We start from the raw sequence: 20,003 nt of genomic DNA, 5'->3' as shown, positions 1-20,003 counted from the left end.
CCCACAACCAGGTACACCACCAGCACCAAGGAGCATGCCAAAAGCACCCCCTCAATGTGGGTGGCCCACCACAGCCACTACAATAACCATGGCTGCCGTGAAAGCAGCTAGACACCACAACCACCATGCAGATGGTCCACCAGCCACAGGAGGGCACTGACACAAGGAGAGTCACCAGCAGAGACCAAAGAAAAGAAGAGGATCTCTCTCTCCACAAAGCCCATTCCAGAGTGACAGAAGAAGCATCAGCTCTAGGATAATATTGGGGGACCTGAACACACCTCTCAGCATTGGAGAGATCATCCAAGCAACAAATCAACAGAGTAACCATTACTCTTTCAGAAGGAGAGAAGAAATCTAGGGTTATCAGTGGTGGGAGGTGGGAGGGAGAGGGAGAGGGAGAGATTGGACAAGGGGCATAAAGAATAAGTACAACTTGTAACAATATATATACCAGTAGTATTGATTTGATCAACATATGTCAACATTGAACCAAAAAATATGTATAATCAATTATGATTCAATAAATTTTTTTTTTTTTGGTCTTTTCTGTGACCGGCAACCCTTGGCTTGGTGCTGCCCGCACCGAACTCAGTCAGTGAGCCACCGGCCATCCCTATATAGGATCTGAACCTGAGGCAGGAGCGCCAACTGCACTCCCAAGTGCCGCACTCTCCCGAGTGCACCACGGGGCTGGTCCATCAATAAAAATTTTTTTAAAAACTATCCTTAATGTTTATGCACCTAATATCAGAGCTTTAAAATACATGAAGCAAAAACTGATAGAACTGCCTGGAGAAACAGACAGATCCAATTATAGTTAGAGATTTCAACACTCCTCTCTCAATAATTGATAGAACAAGTAGACACAAAATCAGTAAGGATATAGAAGATTCAAATAATACTACCTATTAACATGACCTAATTAATATTTATGGGACATTCCATCCAACAACAGCATAATACATGTTCTTTTCAAATTCACAAAATAGATCATATTCTGGGCCATTTTTTTTTTTTTATAAAGATGACCGGTAAGGGGATCTTAACCCTTGGCTTGGTATTGTTAGCACCACGCTCAGCCAGTGAGCTAACCAGCCATCCCTATGTGGGATCCGAACCCGTGGCCTTGGTGTTATCAGCACCGCACTCTCCTGAGTGAGCCATGGGCCGGCCCTCTGGGCCATTTTTTAGTCTCAATAAAATTTAAAAGTATTCATCATACTTCATCTGTTCTCTAACCACAATGGAATTAAATTAAAAATCAATACCAGAAGGATAACTGGAAAATCCCCAAATATTTGGAAAATAATACACTTCTGAATAACTCACGTGTCAAATCAAAGTCAAAATTAGAAAGTATTGTGAACTGAAAGAAAACGGAAACAGCATTGATATTTGCAGCATGCAGCTAGTAACAGCAATAAACTCCTATATTAGAAAAGGAGGAAAGGGCCGGCCCGGTGGCGCACTGCTACAGTGCGCCGCTTGGGAGCGCAGCGGCGCTCCTGCCGAGGGTTCGGATCCCACATACAGACTGGCCGCTCACTGGCTGAGCGAGGTGCGGGCGCGACACCAAGGGTTGCGATCCCGTTGCCGGTCCCGGTCCGGTGCGGGTGCGACACTGAGGGTTGCGATCCGTTGCCGGACACGAAAAAAGACAAAAAAGGAAAAAAAAAAAAAAAACTAAGCAAACTAGGAAAGGGAGCATCCTTAATCTAATAAATGGCATCTGTGAAAAAAACTGCAGCTAACAATATACTTAATGGTGAAATACTGAATGCTTTCCCCCTAATCTCAGAAAGAAAGCAAGGATGTCCACTCTTACTTCTAGTCAACATTGTATGGGGATTGTTTCCAGTGCAATAAGACAAGAAAAGGAAATGTGGCATCCAGATTGGGAAGGAAGAAGTAAAATTGCCTTGATTCACAGACATTATTTTCTATCTAGAAAATCTTATAGAATCTACCAAAAAAAGCTATTAGAACCAATAAGATTTTAGCATGGTTGCAGGATACAAGATCAATACATTTCTATATATTAGCAATAAACCATTTGAAATTGAAATTATTTCATATACTACAGAATGTCGCTTGAATCCCTGATAGAACATTCCCAACTCAGGCACTGAGGTCCCAAGTTGAGTCAACCGTAGACTTTTTTTTCCAACTCCAGTGCTCACACCATAATAATTTCTCCTCCTGTCCATACCCAGTTGCTATTTAGGGAAGGGTTGAGACTGTGGATGTTGATTAAATTGCCCAGGGAAATTTTGTAAAACAGGCAAAGAAGTTCTGAGTTTGGAAGCCTGGGGAACAGCAGCTCTTGGGGCAGGTGAAGTTGGAGATGGAGAAGGGAGATGTGAGGAAGCCAGGGGAGAATGGTGGTCGAGGAAGTGAAGGGCTCTGAAGAGACCACTGAGCTGGCCATCGGGGGGCCTGTCCAAAGCCCACCACTCAGCTGATCCAAGATCTCCCAGGCCCAGGCTGAAAACACGGATGTGCCCAAATTCCAGTCCCAGGACCAGCCATGCAAGGACCCCACCCTCACCCTCTACATCTCTAGGAGGATGTGCAGCAACTTCTACTTCTGATATAATCCTGGAAGCAATTCTTCTCAGCCAGAACCAGGGCTGTCACTTCCTGCCACACCCCAGCTCACAGGGACCCACCTTGCATGATGGCATGATTGCTGTGGTGGTCCCACCATCAACCCCTATTCACTGCCTGGGGAGCAGAGAACGGGGCAGCCGGGTGCCCCAGCCCCAGGGGATGAAGAAGCAGCTTCTGCGATAAAGGATACAAGCATCAAGGGAAGGGTCGGGTCCCAGAGGAGTCACTCAGTGTCCTCTGCAGAGGGCGATCAAGCTCATAAATCACAAGAGAGGTGTTGGCGTCCCCTCAGGTCAAGCACCTGGGCTGGGGGCCTTGGCCTGGTGTTGGGGACGGATGACCCAGAGAGGGTGGAGAAAGCAGGTGGAGGAGCAGAAGTGGAGGGAGAAAAGGAAGGCAGCCCTGGGGTGGGATGGGGACCCCACTCAGGTACAGTCTCTGGGGAGAACAGGGAATGAAGAGATTCTTGAGTCAAAACTTTATTCACATCCTCACTTAAGCAACGATCAGCTGTGGGACGTTGGGTAAATGAACCTGGGGTCCAGCAGCACTGATCAATGGAAGGGAGTGCCGTTAGCGTTCGCCCTTATGGACGGGTCTGGGAGAGGCGGAGGCGAGGCAAAGATGGTGGTGGAGGAAGGTAGACGTGGAGGGTAGGGCTAGTTGACAAGGAAGAGAAGACAGGGCAGGATGGGAGAGGGGAGGCCAGCCAGGCCGAGTGAGGGAAAGGGAGAGACGGAGGGAGGGGTGGCTGGAGTGGCACCTCCGGCCCTGGTGCCACAATCCCTCAAGGTCTGCTCCCCGCAATGCAGCTCCCTGCCCTGACCTCCTTCTCTCTGCCAGGTGCCAGCGGATTTCCCTGCTGTGGCAAGGAGTCGGTGCAAATCGTGGAGACACAGTGAGAATCAATCTCCCGTCACCATGGAACCTACCCCCAACCCTCCAGGACCTCCAACCCTTACCCTGTGACACAATGTACTCCCCGACCTAGGATCTCCATTTTGCCCATTTCCAAAATCTCCCCAAGGGCAGTATCCAGGCCAAAAGGCTGGGGATGGGAAGGGGGTGTCTACCATCCCCCTTCTGTTTTTGCCTTCAGCCCCTGACATTAGAGGAGGAAGGGGCGGTGGGGGGAGGACCCAGGGACATGGATAGGACCTGACCCCTTAGCGCTGCCCTGCTCACTGAGAACAGAGCTGTCCGAGGAGGGGGTGAGCAGGTGCCTGAGGAAAGAGCTGGAATCACAACAGCTGAGCACTGAGGGTTGAGAAGAACCAGGGGAAGCCTGCACGCCCACCCACCCCTCTGGCTGTTCAGATCTGCCAAGCTGGGAGTGGGCAGCTGGGGGTGACATTGCTCTGGGCTCTCCCCTCTGTAGGGAGCCCCTTTCTGGGCACTGGTTCTCAAAGTGAACTGTGTCAGCTCACCTGCAAAGCTTGATAAAAACAAAGATTCACGGGCCTCACCCCCGACCAACGGAATCTCTCTCTGGGGGTGAGGGATTTAGCTCACTAAAGTATGAGAATATCATTCCAGAATTCTTGGTGGGAGTGAGAACAGCTAAGGAAGTGAATGAGCTGGGGAACTTTTGCCAGCCCCTGTGCAAGACAGGTGGCCTTGAGGGCCCCCTTTTCTCCCTGAAGCCCCACTACCCATCCCATGGATCCTTATCACACATTCTGTCTCCTCCTGTCTTAGGAATGACTTAAACCAACATCAACACCAGTCCCACCTTTCAATGGCACAAGAGGAAGATGATATAAAGGCAGGAGTGGGCAGGGTCACCTCTTGTGGGGAGGTGGTGGGCAAGGGGCAGGCTTCTTTGACAATCCTGGAACCCTAGTACCAGGCCAGGGTGGGCACGCTGACACTCACCACCCTCACGACCTGCCCGCATGCCCAGGCGGGTCTCTGAGAAGAGGCAAGTGTGCGGGAGGAAGTGAGCAGTACCCAGGTGGGGCTGGGGCGGAGATGCAGTGCCAGGGAGGACCTTGGGGACAGGGACCTCCAGCTCTTGCCTCCTCAGTGTTTAATGGAAACCTTTCAGCTGGAGGAAGAACTGTCAGAACAAGAGCCCCCACCCAAAGTGGACCTAGACCTGGACCTATACCCGGACCCAGACCCAGAGCCGGAGGCAGACCTAGGGATGGAACTGGACCTCAAGGCCCTGCTGCAGTCCGACATGTACCCGACAGCCAAGCCTGGAGCTCAGCAGGACGTGGAGCCCTGCGACAAAGACCATGAGCAGCAGGGGTACAGGATAGAGCCTGTCAACCCCTACCCAGAGGGGCTGCTTATGCCACAGAACATTACACAGTGGAGCTTGAAGTCAAACTCCAGCTACCTGAGTTCCATGGAGGAGGACCAGATGTCCATCAAACATCACTCCATCTGCGTGCAGACCTCCCAACACCTCTTCTCAGCCAACAAGCTCATCCAGGCCTCAGAACACAGTCTGCAACGGTCAGTAAACATGCAGGTCAATGAAAGCAGTGCAAGCAAGACCAGCCAGCCGGGCCAAGTGTCTGTCCCCATGGACACCTTGTGCTCCAAGCAGCAGCTCCAGACCCCCAACGTCCATCCAGCTCTTGCAGCCACAAACTCCCAGCCGCCAGCAAACCCCTGCCTGTCCTCCCCCAGTCTCCCCAAGGCCATTGGCCTGACAGAGCTCATCAACTTTGCATCTTCCCTGGCCCTGTCCTCCTCCAGCAAGATGGACTTGCCCAATTTGAGACACATGATCAAAGCTTCACCTCAGAAGGCCATGGAGCCTTCTACAGAGCCCACTATGGACACATGCACAGAGACACTGCCAGAAAAACCACCTGAAGCCGGGGAGCCACAGAGAGCTTGGAATCAGGCAGACAAGCACTTCCCTTGCTCTTACCTTGACTTTAGTAAGCCGGGGGTCAAGAGCGCCACCATTGAAGGGGAAGTGCAGCTTCTCCAGCCACCAGCCATATCCCCACAGCTGCAGGGAGCCAAGGAAGAGTAAGTGAGGCCAACCCACAGCTCCCCTGTGAGGGCTCTGCTAGGATGGGTAGGTCGGGGGTGGGGGGGAACCAGTGGAATGACGGGCTGTGATGCCTCAACTCGGTGACCTCATAAAGGCTGCTGGAAACAAGTTTCCGGTGGACTGAGATGCAGTCCAAAGGCCAGGGCCAGAGGTGGCCTGGGGACAATGAAGGGTGAGCACTCCAGGGCTAGGGCAGGGACCTGGGGTCAAAGTGGGAAGGGCCATGCCAGCATTATGAAGCTTCCCAGCCAGGGGGAGTAGCCTCACCTCCATCCAATGCTCTGGCTAGTTCTGCCCTGCTGAGAGCCTGATGGCCCCAGCCTGGACACTTCTGTCAAGGGGAGAATGAAGGGGCAGGGTCCTCCAGTATCCCTGCTTCTTGGTGATGAATGGACACAGAACAAAAAGGCACCTGCCCAGCAGTATGCAGCAGGACAAGGCCCTCTCACCCCCAGTGACCTCCTCAGAGAGGCCTCTGTGCTCCGCCTCCCCCCAACCTTCCCTCTGAGGCCCAAGTGACACTCTCTCTTTTGTGTTGCAGCTCAGTACCGGGAACCAAGAAAGGGAATCCATTATTCCTGAAAATCCATTTTAAGGTGTCATCCCCCACTACCCCAGAGAAGTGACTAGACAAAACCAGTAAAGCCTCCAGTGCTGGCCCCTGGCTCAGACTTTTTGTGCAAACTCTCCTGGACCAGTGAGCTCACTTGGCTGCCGTATCCTGGTCTCGTTTTTTTGGAATCCCACCCTGTTTTCAGCTTCCCCACCCCCACCTGCCCCCTGAGGGTAATGCTGACCCTGTTCCTGGCCACTTGTCTCACCTCTGTTCACTCCCCATGGGCAAGCTCCATGTCACTCCCCATTAGCCAGACTCTAGGCCAGCAGGAAAACCTCACAGAGAGCCTTGGGGAGGCCCCCATGCCCCCTATGATGCTGAATGGGACTTTATCTTGTCCTGAAGCCAGGGACATGTTGGGATCATCTGAGGAGATGGCCTCCTGGGGGTGGCACTGGGCAGGCAAGAAAGCAAGTCTGAAGCCTCTCTCCACAGGGATGACCTGGCAGGGGAAGGGACACTGTCCAGGGGCTTGAAGGAGGGGAAAAAGGGGCCAAAGGACTGGTCCTCGGGGCCACAGCCATGAGCTGGAGCTTCCTCAAAATGTAGGGGAGAGTCCATGGGTAATGGTGCACATCTCCACACAACCCAGATGTGCACGTGCATGCACATACACATCACCAGCTGACCAGCACGTCACACGCACAGCACTCACATGACACGTCCACATATGCAGGCAGAGCAAGCACGCTCCGCATATGCCCCGCACACGTGTGCCTGTGACCCAGTCACATATACAAAGCATGCACACAGGTGCACAAGCCTCCCCACATCCGGGGTTTGGCCTTGGAGGCCCAGAGGTCGGGCAATGTAAGGAAGCTTCTGGCAGAGGAGAGGTGGCAGCAAAGGAAGGAAGGGAATTGGGATTATAGGGACGGACACGGGTGTGGAGAGGGAAGTCTCGGAGAAAGAAAAGGGGAGGTCATGCCATGACTTGGGCCCTGGTCAGCCTCATGACCCACTCTGGGCCCCAGGAGCCCCGCAAGTGAAAGCCCAGCCCTGCAGATCTGCAAGAGCCTGCCCCAGCCGTGGAAGGGGCCCAAGGAGAGAGGTGCCCAGGGCCTGGAGAGTGGGATTAGGAAGGGGCCCAAGGAGAGAGGTGCCCAGGGCCTGGAGAGTGGGATTAGGAAGGAGTAAGCTGTTAAGAATGGGCCGGGGCCAGAAAGAGAAGGGGACAGGAGGCTGGGAGGGACAAGGAGGAAATGCAGAGCTCAGTGTCTGGGGGGCACCGAGCAAGGCGTTTCATCAGGCTTTAAGGATTCATCTTCTGGAGTGTGTTTTTTTAATAAACTTTACTTTTTAGAGGAGTTTAAGGTTTGCAGCAAAATTGAGTGGAAAGTACAGAGAGTTCCCATATGCCCCATCCCCACCCACATGCAACCTCCTCCCTCACTGTCCACATCCTGCGCACAGAGCGGTGCATCTGTTACAATCAATGAACGCGTCATCGTCACCCAAAGCCCGTAGTTTACACGAGGGTTCACTCCTGGTGTTGTACATTCTATGGGATTGGACAAATGTATAATAACGTATCCACCATTAAAGTCTCATACAGGGTAGTTTCACTGCCCTAAAAACCCTCCGTGCTTCTCCTATTCATCTCTCCCTCCCTAACCCCTGGCAACCGCTGGTACTTTTACTGTCTCTACAGCTTTACCGCTTCCAGAACGTTATATATTTGTAATCATACGGTATGTAGCCTTTTCAGATCGGCTTCTTTCACCTACTAAAATGCATTCAAGTTTCCTCCATGTATTCTTGCGGCTTGATAGCTCTTTTCTTTTTAGCGCTGAATAATATCCCATTGTCTCACTTATCCATTCACCTACTGAAGGACATCGTGGTTGTTTCCAAGTTCTGGCAATAATGGATAAAGCTGCTATGAACATCCACATGAGGGTTTTTGTGTGGACGTAAGTTTTCAGATCATTTGAGTAAATACCAAGGGCACAATTGCTGGATCATATGGTAAGGGTATGCATGCTTTTGTAAGAAACTGCCAAACTGTCTCCCGGAGTGGCTGCGCCATTTTGCATTCCCACCAGCAATGAATGGGAGCTCCTATTGTCCCACGTCCTCACCAGCACTGGGTGTTGTCCGTGTTCTGGAGTTTGATATGCTCACAGGTGTGTAGTGGTACCTCGTTGTTTTAATTTGCAGTTCTCCAATGACGTATGACGTTGAACATGTTTCATAGGCTTATTTCCATTTGTATATATTCTTTAGTGAGCTGTCTGTCCAGATCTTTTGCCCAGTTGTTCAGTTTTGTAGTGTTGAGTTTTAAGAGTTATTTGTATATTTTGGATAACAGTCCTTTATCAAATGTGTCTTTTTGCAAATATTTTTTCTTAGGCTGTAGCTTATCTTCTCATTCTCTTGACATTCTCTTTTGCTGAGCAGAAAGTATTTTTATTTATTTATTTATTTATTTTGGCAGCTGGCAGGTATAGGCATTGAACCCTGCACCCTGGTGTTATCAGCACTATGCTCTAGCCAACTGAGCCAGCCCTGCCTGACGTTTTAAATTTTAACGAAGTCCAGCTGATCATGTCTTTGGTGTAATATCTAAAAAGCCATTGCCATATCTGTGCTTAATTAGGTTATCTCCTATGTTATCTTCTAGGAGTTTTATAGTTTTGTGTTTCACATTTAGGCCTATGATCTATTTGAGTTAATTTTTGTGAATGGTGTAAGGTCTGTGTCTAGAAGGTCTGTGTCTAGATTGATTTTTGGATGTGGATAACAATCAGGTCATCTGTGAATAAAGACAGTTTCATTTCTTCCTTCCAGATCTGTGTACCTTTTACTTCCTTCTGTAGTCTTGTTGCATTAGCTAAGACTTCCAATACAATTTTAAAGAGCGGTGATATTTAAAGAGGGGCATTAAAGAGGGGTCATCTTTGCCTTGTTCATAGTCTTAGCAGGAAGGCTTCAAATTTCTCACCACTAGGTGTTATGTTAACTGTAGGGTTTTTGTAGATGTTCTTTATTAAGTTGACATTCTCATGTTCCTAATTTACTGAGAGTTTTTATTGTGAATGGATGTTAGAGTTGTCAAATGTTTTTTCTGCATTTGTTCATATAATCATGTGATTTTTCTTCTTTCACCTGTCAATGTAATGGATTACATTCATTGAGCCTCAAATATTGAACCAGCCTTCCATTCCTGGGATAAATCCCACTTGGTCGTGAGGTATAATTCTTTTTATACATTGCTGGATTCAATTTACTACTATTTTGTTGAAGATTTTGACATCTGTGTTCCTGAGAAATATTGATCTGTAGATTTGTTTGCTGGTAATACCTTTTTCTGGTTTTGGTATTAGGTTAATGCTGGTCTTATAGGATGAGTTAGGATCCAGTCCCTTGATGTCCATCTTCTGAAAGAGATTGTAGAGAAATGGTAAAATTTCTTCCTTAAATGTTTGGTAGAACTCACCAGTCAGCCCATGTGAACCTGGTGTTCTCTGTTTTAGAAGGTTGTTAATTATTGATTCAATTTCTTTTATAGATACAGGCCTATTCAGATTGTTTCTTTCTTTGTGTGTGAGTTTTGACAAATGGTGTTTTTCAAGGAATTGGTCCATTTTATCTAGGTTATCAAATTTGTAGGCATGGAGTTATTCATAATATTCCTTTATTATCCTTCAAATGTCCGTGATATCTGATATTAGTAATTTTTGTCTTTTCTCCTTTTTAAAAATTTAGTTAGCCTAGCTAGAGTCTTATTGATTTCACTGATCTTTTTAAAGAACTAGTTTTGGGTTTGTTGATTTTTTTCTCTGTTGATTTCCTGCTTTCAATTTCATTGATTCTGCTCTAATTTTTACTACTTTAATTTTGCTTACTTTAGAATTAATTTGCTCTTCTTTTCCTAGTCTCCTAAGGTGGAAACTTATTGATTTTAGATCTTTCTCTTTTTCTAAAATATGCATTCAATGCTATAAAATTCCCTCTAAGCACTGCTTTTGCTGCATCCCACAAATTTGGAATAAGTTGTATTTTCATCTTCATTTTGGTTCAAAATATTTTAAAATTTCTCTTGAGATTCTTCTTTGACCCATGTATTATTTAGAAATGTGTTATTTAATCTCCAAGTATTTTGAGATTTTTCCAGCTCTCTTTCTGTTAGTGATTTCTATTTTAATTACACTGTGATCTGAGAGCAAACATTGTGGGATCTTTTTGATTTTTTTGTGGCTTTTTAACAAATTTATTGAGATAGCTGTATATAATACAATTCACTCATTTAAAGTGTACAGTTCAGTGGTTTTCAGTATATTAAGTTATTAAATTTTATAAATTGTGGTGAGATATATATAACATGCAATTTACCATTTAGCCATTTGTAGGTATACAATTCAGTGGCACTAGTTACATTCACAATATTATTCTTTTAAATTTGTTAAGGTTTCCTGAAATATTTTTTTAAATGTGGTAAGATGGGTTTGTACTGGGCTGGACCTGGCCTTCCTGTCCTCTGGATTCAGGACCCTGGGGTCTGCTTCTCCCTCCAGGCTTCTGCCATCCTGACTTAACATCCAGAGGGGAGTCAAAAATTCAGATGCCCTAAGGGAGGAAGAAAGTCAAAAGAATAAAGCAGTAGGTGTCCCAGCAGGGAGAAGCAGGCCTATGGTGAGGGAGAGAGTGCACCTCCTGCCAAAAGATGTTAAAATCCACCACAAAGGCAGCCTAGGGGCTGCAGGTCTGGGGCAATGGACCAGCTCAGAGTCTGCGACTCTGCCTTTCAGGCAGCAGAGGGCAGAAGACCAAAAGATCCCCATCAGCACAGAGATCAAATAGGTGACCAGGGCTGGACAAGGGTCCTTCTCCCTCATCCAGGGTTGGGGAGATCACTGGCCCAGCCCTGCCCCCAAAATCCCCTGGATCGAAGGCTGGTATAGAGAATCCTGGAAGGAGGTAGAACTACTTGCTCAGAGGCCTGGTCCCAGGTCCCCTGGAGTCTGAGCACTTGAGTGGGCTGGGCCCCTCTGCCCTATCTTCTCCCTGCCTCTAAAGCCTCCAGAGAAGCCTCAAAAGCTGCTCACATGAGATCAAGGAGAGGAAGAGCAGGCCGGCAGGATGTAAAAGGGGAGGCTGCGGCTGCGTACTCCCCAGCTGACCCCCATGGAGACAGCAGCAGCCGTGGCCACAAAGGCTCAGCATGCCCCACGGAGGGCAAGGGAATTTAAGGGCACTGCAGCTACCCGTTCAGCATGGCCCAGGCCAGTTACTGAGTCTCAGAGGTGAGGGCAGGGACGGGAGACCAGGCCTGCGTGCTGGGTTTGGGGTAAAGCCTGCCTGGCCCTGGCATCTCTCTGCAGCAGGTGCAAAGGCCTTTCCAACCTCTTCCCTCTGGGGCAGCTTGACAGATGAGAACGTACTACCCCTGACACCCCAGCAGCTGGCAGGTAAGGGCCCCAAGGCAGGGAGTGGGGAGGAAAATTAGGGGATGCTCAAGGCAGAACTACAAGGAGTTGCCTGCCCTGAAGCTGGGGTCACTGCAAGAAGCCAGTGTTTGTAACCTTCCCTCCACACCAGTCTAGTTTGCTCATCTCTATAACCCTACGGCTCACTGATGTGTTTGGCCTCAGAAATGTGTGTGTGTGTTTGTGTAAAGGATGGAGGGAAGAAAAAGAAAACTAGATGGACTGGTGAATAGTGAATGAAGGGATTTGGATGGATGGATGGATAGAGGGATGAACAGAATGTAAAGGAGGAAGGGAGGAAGGAAAGGGGGAGAAAAGATGGAGAAAAAAAATCCAAGTTCTCATGCCCACCTGGGGTCTGGGGCTTTGGGGGTAGAGGTAGAAGGAACTGTCCCAATGCTCTCCAAAGATCATGTCCTGATCATGGCAGCGGCCCCTCAAAGCAAATCATTTTATTCATCAACAATTGTCAGTGCCTGCTACATGCCAGGCACCAGCAGGGCTCCAGAGCACTGTAGCTCCAGATCCAGACTGCCAGGCATGACCTTACACATGAGTTTCTTTTTTTATACAAAAATGTCCAAACATGAATTTTGGACATGAGGATTGAGTGAAAACTTCACAAGCGCCAACACACAGCAGCCACCCAGGGAGTTGCAATGGTCCAAGTCGTCAGTCCTACCTGAGCTAGAGTGGGTGTTTGACCTTGCTGCCTGCCCCCCTCTCTACCCTCAGCCTTCCAGGATATCTTCAAACTGTTCAGCTCCAACCCAACAGGCACTGGGGATATGCACAGCATAAAAGTGGCCCTGCACAGTGTGGGTATCCAGCTGAGTCCACGGGAGATGTGTGAGGCTCTGCGGCAGGCAGACTTGGAGGATGGGTGCCCCGTCCCTACCCTCTTGTTCTCTCCCACCTCCAGGCATTCTCCTGAAGAATGCCTCCCCTGACCACAGAATCCCTGGCCTGGCCCTATTTTAACATTCCCTCTTCCAGGAAGCCTGCCCTGATGAACACACCTATCCCATGGCCCTTAAACATTGCTTCTGTGTTCATCCCTATGCTGACTTGGGCTGCCCCAAGGCAAGGGCTATTTCTCCCCTACTCAAACTGGGGTCTACGCTTGGCTAGAGGCAAGATGGATTCTGTAACACCTAGAACTACTGGCAAGCCCCTAACGTGCATGCAGGGCGGGCCTTCTGCAGGGGCAGGAACCATAGCACCCCCCTCTCATCTCTCTCTTCCCAGGTGATGGAATCATAGGCTTCGAAGTCTTCCTGGGTGTCCTCGCTGACAACCACCGCTTGGCTCAGTGCATGGGTGAGGGGCAAGGCTGGTGGGGCTGGAGTGGGCCTGGCCTGCAGGAAGTCCCTCCTCACCCTCCCCCCATGTCCTTTGTCCCCCAGGCCAGGTGAGGGGCAGTCGGTTCTGTGACACCGCCCCCCTCCCCAGGGCCTGCAGACCCTCTTCTTAGAAATGGTGTTCAAGCTGCTGAACCAGGGCTTTGTGCCCTCCAAGTCGGTGCAGGAGATGATGAAGTGGGCACAACCGTACCCAGCTGCCAGGCCCAGAATGGGGGCCTCAGACCCTGCCCTGTGCAGGGAGCCCCTGATGTTGCCGCTCCGGAGACGGGACCCTGAATTCTGAGTCAGTTTCCTGGGCCCCAACTCGCCCCTGACCAAAGACGTCTTCCTGTCTTGCTTTGGTTTCCCCACCCGTGAGATGGAGAGGACTGGGGGAGGTGGCATCTGAGGCGGCTGCCCCACCTTTCGTCTCCAAGCTACTACTCGAAGAAGCAGCGGGCTCTGCGGCTGAGTCCAGACTGGAGGGGCTGGTACCGCGGCCCCGGCCGCCCCGCGCGCGTCGGCGGCCTCTCCAGCCACGAGCTGGCGCGCTCCCTGCACAGACTGTACAAAGCAGGTGCGCCCCTGGCTGCGCGGGAGTGGGGGCCGGAGGGTGCGGACCGGCGGGAGGGGGGACTCTCCCAGTCACTCCTCTTCCTCGTTCCCGGTGCTCGCCCCAGGTGCGCGCAGCCCCTGCTCTCAGAGACCCCCGGTGGCGGGGCGGACGCAGCCGGAACGCAGGACGCGGAGCCCCGCCCCAGTCCCGCAGTGCGACTTCCCAAACGCTCCCAGTCCGGCCGCCCCAAGCGCCCGTCCAACCTGCGACCGCTCTGAGCCGGGCGGGGAGGGGCATGCAGATGAGGGGCGGGGCGTGCGCGTAATAACTTCGAGGGGGGGCCGGGGGGTGCGGACCGGCGGGAGGGGGGACTCTCCCAGTCACTCCTCTTCCTCGTTCCCGGTGCTCGCCCCAGGTGCGCGCAGCCCCTGCTCTCAGAGACCCCCGGTGGCGGGGCGGACGCAGCCGGAACGCAGGACGCGGAGCCCCGCCCCAGTCCCGCAGTGCGACTTCCCAAACGCTCCCAGTCCGGCCGCCCCAAGCGCCCGTCCAACCTGCGACCGCTCTGAGCCGGGCGGGGAGGGGCATGCAGATGAGGGGCGGGGCGTGCGCGGGGTGGGAGGGGGCTGGGGAGAAAGGGGCGGGGCACACGGCGCGGAGGCGGGACGCCCAGATAGGGCGCGACCGGCGGGCAGGGGCGCGGCAGGCGAAAAGTGGGAGCAGGATCGAAAGAAATGGGGCGGGGCCGGCAGAGATGGGAGTGACTCAGGCAGCACCCGGCGAAAGGACGGCGCACCCAGGTAAGAGACAGGACGGGCTGAAATGGGACGGGGCAGCAGGAAAGCGGACTGAGATGGTGCCACCCCGGCGTGGGTCCATCCTGAGCTGCCCGCTCGACCCTCGCACGCCCCTCTGCCCTCCCGCAGGATTCGTGGGCCAGCCACTAGGGCATATGCGCCCCTCGAAGCTGTCTCCCTCCCCCCCAGCTCTAGCACAGAAGCAGCCCTTCTCCCCGTTGCCAGCTTGTTTGCCCAGACCTGCTATGAAGAGCGTGTACAAGGAAAGCGTTTGCTGAGAGAAACAGGCTGCGCGTGGTGGGGCTGGGCACGGAGCGGACGCGGATCATTGCAAACATCTTTATTAATCTTGTATAAAAATAAGGTCCGTGGGGCTTGCGGGGGTGGGGGGACGAGGTGCACTTTATAAGTTACAGGTCAGGCTCCTGCTGAGTCTAAGTATGGCTATTGGTGGGGGACTGTGGCAGGCGGGAATTGCTGCAAGCAGCATTGGTGGGAAGGGGCCAGCAATGTGCCCTCTGTGGCAAGAGGAGGATGCGCCGGCCCATTTGAGGCGGGCCCATGGCCAAACACAGTGGAGCAGGAGGCTGCCCGGCCCAGCCGAACTGAGGAATAACTTCATTGAGCCTGCCCACAGCAGAAATAGAATCCACCTGCAGAAATAGTGGCTACAGTGACAGGTCAGAGGTGACCTGCAGGGGGGGTCCCGGGGGTCGCCGGCGAGCACTGCGGCGGCCTGTGTCTGCGCGGATGTAAGGCTGGTTCCGCAGATCTGGCGGCCAGAAGAGACACATTTACCAGTCAGGAGTCAGCCCAGAGCTGGGACCATGGCTCCAGGGCACAGGCTCACCCTTCTAAGGACCCAGGGTGTGTGCATGTGGGAGGGGGCACTGTTTATGTTTTCCAGACCCCCCCTCAAACATCCCGGCCATGCAGTGGCCCAGGAGAGGGCAGCATGACTCAGTTCCCACTGTGGGCAGCACTGGGATCAGAGTCCAGGCTGCTGGGTACCTGGGGGCTAGAGGGGCATCTCCTCTCCCAGGCTGGCCTCACAGAGGAGCCGGGATGTCCGCTTGCCGGTGCGGGCCGTGAAGGGCACGGTCTTGAGCACTGAGGGGGTGGGGAGGAGGGGATAGAGAAAGGAAAAAGGAAAGAAAAACAGCAAAGGTAGCCAGAGGCAGTGAGGCAGCCAGATCCCCAGGAGTGGAGGGGTTGAACAGAGGACAGCATAGAAGGACAGACTGAGGATGGGACAGAGGCCTGACCAAGCCCTTACCTGTGATGATGTCTTCAATGGCCCCATCGCGGTCACTCTCGTAGATGAGTGGCTCCTTCTGCTGCTTCCGTTTCAGCTCAGAGATGAGGTCCATCTGTTGTCGCCGGACCTTGGGTGGGGACTGAGGGGGATATATAGCTCCAGGATCCCCCCACCCCACCAAACCCTAGAACATCTGTCTGCCTGGTCCCCCACAGCAATGACAGCTGGCTTGAGCAGAAGGAACCCATTCTCATCCCAGGCTCCTGGGGCACTGACCTCACCTTGGGCAGGGTTTGCCTGTAACAGTGAGGGTGTGGGGTGGTGCCAGAGAGGGATGAGGATACCACCATCCCTGCATTGCAGTGCCAGGCTCAGGGGCAGCTGCCTACCTTGGGTGCTGGGTGCTCCCCTCTGCCTGGGGTGTCAGTGCCTGCCTCCTGGGCAGCAGCTTCTTTCTTCCACTGTTCCACCTCCTGCTCAGCTTTCTGAGGGGCCAAGTGGGTCGCCATGAGGCTAGCCCTGCCTACTTCCCTATCCCACCCCCTAGACAGAAGCAGCCCATGTGGAGGGGCGTCAGTGCCCTGCAGGGTTCCCAGCCCACCCCCCAGACATACATACCTTGTAGGCCTTGACAAAGCGGCTAAAGAGGGAAAAGAACAGGCTCGGGGACGTGGTCTTGGGGTTCTCTCCGAAGTACTCCACCACAGACTCGTAGGCCTCCTGCAGGCACCACCGGTCAGCCCCACAACATGGACTCCTCAGAGCCGGACACTGCTCTCTACCCCTTAGGACACTAGCCACCTCATCTCTGCTCCTTCAGGCAGGATGGCCCCTCACTCCTGCTCCATCCCCCCAAGGGGTCCCAGCTATGGCCAGGCCTCTCCAGGCCTTTGGCTACACACCCCTGCCTAGTGCCCCAGTGGCAAGTACTCCTTTGTGCCCCAGCCCACCTCCCCTCCTCCAGGGCCGGGCAGCCCCAGGCCACCTGAGCAGTCTTGCTGTCTGCCAGCAGCTTGTCCATGGTGGGCGAGTTGGTCCTCAGAAACTCCTTGAGCACCACACAGTCATCCTGCCGCACAAACTCTCGCTGCGTCAACTCCAGGCCTCGCTGCAAGGAGCGCACATCCCCCAGGACACTGTCCAGGGACACTGGGTGGAGGGGAGGGCAGGAGAGAGTCAGGGGATCAGAGGCAACACTCCCACCCCGTTTCATCCTATGGTCCCCTTGCTTTCTCCCAACCCGCATCAGCCTGGTGGCTCCAGGGCTGAGCCCCTGCCCCCACTCAAGGACCTGGGTGCCCCATACCTGAGCCCGCCTTATCCAAGAAGTGTAGGTCACTGTAGAAGCCTGTGAGCTGTGGGTACTTCTCAGCAATGACCTTCACCAGGTAGTGCAGCAGTGTCTGCTTGCGGTCAGTCGACTTCATCTCCAACAGCTGCACAAGGACCTGTTATAAGCCACAAGCCACCAGCCAGCCCCCACCACCAGGCCAGGGACCCCTCTTCATCGTCCTCACCACATCCAGACTCTGGAGCCGGAAGCCGTAGGCTGCTCCACGCTTGCTGCTGTTCATGTAGTTGCCGAAGGCCAGGACGATCTGGGGGAGGCAGGGGAGAGACTCAGGAGGGTGCTGGGGCTTAAGTATATGTTGCACAAGGAGGAGAAAAGGTGGCAAGAAGCAAGCCCCACACACTCAGCCCCCCTGTATTCTGCACAGATCGGTCAGGTCCATGACACATGGACGTGTGTGTATATGTGTCTCACCCATGTGCACTGTTATCACCATGGACGCACCCAGTTTTTTGTCTGCTAGTCCAACCCAAAACTGTTGCCAACACCCCCTCCTAGGACGTGGATCACTGCCTTTCTGATGCCATTTCCACTGGTCCCCGGACACTCCCCTGAGCTGGTGTGGGTGCTCTGCAACTCACACAGCAATCCCCAGAGGGGCTGACCCCTTAGGCAGGGTGTCAGGTATGCTGTTATAGACAAGGCTGCTGCAGCCTATTCCCAAACCCCGGTCCCTGCCTTCGCTTGCTCCTTCTGAGCACGTATGTGAGAAGTGGGAGCATTATCTTTGTTGCATCCTAGGTGGGCAGGACCAGGCCACCAGCAGGGTCTCCTCATACTACCCAGAACAGGCTCTCACCTCCAGGATCTGGCGGAGTTTGTCAGAGGACTTGATGGACATTGAGGCTGCGATGACGGCATTCAGTTGCTGGGGGTGAGATGGGGGAGGTGAGGTAAGATGGAGCCTCCTCCATCAGGAGGCTCAGTACTCCCAGATGCCCCCTTGGAGCCCAGGCTGGGAGCTACCTCTACCCCATCCCCAACCCAGGTGCCACCGCCCTGCCCGCCCCGCCCACACCGGCATGAGCAGCTGGGCTGTGTCCAGGAAGTTGCCCAGAAAGGTGAGCGTGGCCATGCGCTCAGGCAGACGCGGGATGCGGCTGAAGCGCAGCATGAAGTGGTCCTCCTCCGACAGCTCCTCTAGCGGCCGCTGCTCCCGCTCGAAGCGGGCAATGAGGCTGCGCTCGTACTCCGTGGGCAAGAAGCGGGTCAAAAGCTCCAGGAAGTCCAGGCTGAGAGACTGCAGGTCATAGCTGTGTGTGGAGGGGAGAGGAGAGTGGGTAATCACCCCACACCCTCTGGTTCCTGACAACAGACTACCCACCCCCTTGATGGAATAAATGAACTTCAATATTTACTATTTGCCAACAGCTTCAGAGAATAAGAGGTCAAAGTCAAGGGAAGCCCCGGTCCCCATCAGACATGGGTGGCAGGTGCTCATCTGTAAATCCCTAAGCCTGAGTGCCCACAGCTGGGCAAAGAGGCAGGGAGGGTACGGGGACATCCCAATCGAGGCATGGCCTCACAGGAGGTCCTCAGTTTTCTCAGCCCAAAAATGGGGACAGAGTTCCCTGACCAGGGTTGTATGAAGCTTGATGGGCTCTGTCCCCCAGCAGAGGCTCTTTTACTAGATCGGCCTGATGACCCCGGCCTAGCAGAGGGGCAGGGCTGCCCACAAGCCCAGGGGAGGGGTACTTACGCCTCAATGGCCTGGCAGATGCGGTCAGCCCCCAGGTTGCCCTTGCGCAGGGTAATGGCCAAGTTCTTGGCCCGGTTGGCCTCGATGAGTGTTGCCTTGCTGGGGGCCTTCTGGGCTGCCTTACCCTTGAGGGCACTGAGATCCAGGCTGGGGCCTTGGGACTTGGTCTTGAACTGCTCCTCGAAGTCACTCATGTCCAGTTCCTGAGGGTGCAGGGAGAGATGGTGGGCTGGGTGGGGCCAAGACCTGGCCTACTCCTGGCTGAGCACTGTGCTCAGTGCTAGAGCCACTGATCTGGCCCTTACCAGGCCACCAGCAGAGAAACAAGAGTAACAAGATTGACGGGCCCCGATCAGGATACAGGGGAAGCATCAGGGAGGAGGAGGAGAAAGACAACCAGACAACCCAGAGGACCCAGACTTGGGGCCACTAAAGCTGAAGGAAGTGCTGAATTGGCCAGCAGTCAAAAAGGGGAAAGGGAAGAGCATTCTGGGCAGAGAACAGTGTGAGCAATGGCCTAGAGGCAAGAGAACACATCCCTTCTGGAAAACAGAGTGGAATCGGGAGGGCGGAGGCCCTGGTTGTCTGTGGGAAGGCGGTGGGAAAAGAGCAAGAAGGGAGGTGAGACTTGAGGGAGGGATGTGCCCTCTGCAGGGATGGAGGACAGAGCCTCCAGGGGAGTCAGGATACTGCCTGCCAGATGCACCAGTCCAGTTCGCTTTTCCCTGGGCCTCCCCATCCTCATCTGTGCGATGGGGTGGAGTAGATGACCACTCCCGGTGCGGAGCATGATCAGGCAAGTCCCATCCTCCTCTGGTGCCCCCGCTGGGAGCGAGGCAGAGCCACACTCACCTGCAGCACCTTCTCGTCGTTAAGCTCTGTGAAGACAGTGCCGGTGATCTGGCTGGGTTTCAGGGCCACCCAGTTTAAGAGTGGCATTCGGAACTTGGTCTGGATGGGTTTCTTGGCCTTCACTCCTGAGATAAGGAGGGAGTGGTGAGCGCGGGACGCGCTGGAGGGAACGGGGACCCAGCGAGGCCTGACAGGGCAGGCAGGAGGCCGTAGGAGACCCCCAGACAGAGGGTCCTGGAGGACACTGAGACCCGGCCCCTCCCTAAATCTCCCGCCAGCCCTGCGCCCCAGGCGGTCCACTCCACTCACCTGGGCCCATCTCTAGGCCGGGCCCTCCAAGGGCATCAGAGGGACCTCCTGGAGGCGGTGGGGGCGGCGGAGGCACTGGCCCGTCAGTGCCGGGCGGTGGCGGGGGTGGCGGGGGTGGGGGCGGCAGGTCTCCCGGCAGCGGCGGCGCAGGTGGGGGCTCTGGG

At 53.6% G+C, this 20,003-nt stretch overlaps 2 protein-coding genes and 1 pseudogene across 2 annotated transcripts in view; 2 read left to right on the top strand and 1 right to left on the bottom strand.

Moving 5' to 3' along the window:
- The first annotated feature begins 3,201 nt into the window (after window positions 1–3,201).
- Window positions 3,202–6,255, top strand: SPATA32 (spermatogenesis associated 32). The gene is made up of 4 exons (XM_008579552.1): window positions 3,202–3,266; window positions 3,457–3,511; window positions 4,661–5,604; window positions 6,171–6,255. The coding sequence occupies exons 1-4, from the start codon at window positions 3,202–3,204 to the stop codon at window positions 6,253–6,255; spliced, it is 1,149 nt and encodes a 382-aa protein (XP_008577774.1).
- A 2,037-nt stretch (window positions 6,256–8,292) lies between these two features.
- Window positions 8,293–14,648, top strand: LOC103596000 (annotated as a pseudogene).
- A 502-nt stretch (window positions 14,649–15,150) lies between these two features.
- Window positions 15,151–20,003, bottom strand: part of FMNL1 (formin-like 1) — a 16,484-nt gene continuing 11,631 nt past the window's right edge. Inside the window, exons 14-25 of the mRNA XM_008579549.1 lie at window positions 19,840–19,998; window positions 19,531–19,655; window positions 18,679–18,881; window positions 17,998–18,232; window positions 17,779–17,847; window positions 17,146–17,226; window positions 16,935–17,064; window positions 16,614–16,777; window positions 16,247–16,348; window positions 16,018–16,113; window positions 15,647–15,767; window positions 15,151–15,480 (exon numbers count right to left, since the gene is read on the bottom strand). Coding sequence (XP_008577771.1) covers window positions 15,389–15,480; window positions 15,647–15,767; window positions 16,018–16,113; window positions 16,247–16,348; window positions 16,614–16,777; window positions 16,935–17,064; window positions 17,146–17,226; window positions 17,779–17,847; window positions 17,998–18,232; window positions 18,679–18,881; window positions 19,531–19,655; window positions 19,840–19,998 — 1,577 coding nt within the window. The 3' untranslated portion in view covers window positions 15,151–15,388. The remainder of the gene's footprint in view (window positions 15,481–15,646; window positions 15,768–16,017; window positions 16,114–16,246; window positions 16,349–16,613; window positions 16,778–16,934; window positions 17,065–17,145; window positions 17,227–17,778; window positions 17,848–17,997; window positions 18,233–18,678; window positions 18,882–19,530; window positions 19,656–19,839; window positions 19,999–20,003) is intronic.

Source organism: Galeopterus variegatus, unplaced genomic scaffold, assembly GCF_000696425.1.
Source record: "Galeopterus variegatus unplaced genomic scaffold, G_variegatus-3.0.2 Scaffold1910, whole genome shotgun sequence".
Classification (NCBI taxonomy): domain Eukaryota; kingdom Metazoa; phylum Chordata; class Mammalia; order Dermoptera; family Cynocephalidae; genus Galeopterus; species Galeopterus variegatus.
Note: the sequence above shows the minus strand (reverse complement) of the source record. Positions and strands in the feature narration are given on the sequence as shown.

Excerpts from the sequence above, each read along its gene's own strand:
- SPATA32 (XM_008579552.1), top strand. The coding sequence starts at position 3,202 with ATGGACGGGTCTGGGAGAGGCGGAGGCGAGGCAAAGATGGTGGTGGAG. Across the intron at positions 3,267-3,456 it reads GAGGAAGGTAGACGTGGAGG|GTGCCAGCGGATTTCCCTGC; the intron begins GTAGGGCTAGTT and ends TCTCTCTGCCAG. Across the intron at positions 5,605-6,170 it reads CTGCAGGGAGCCAAGGAAGA|CTCAGTACCGGGAACCAAGA; the intron begins GTAAGTGAGGCC and ends TTTGTGTTGCAG.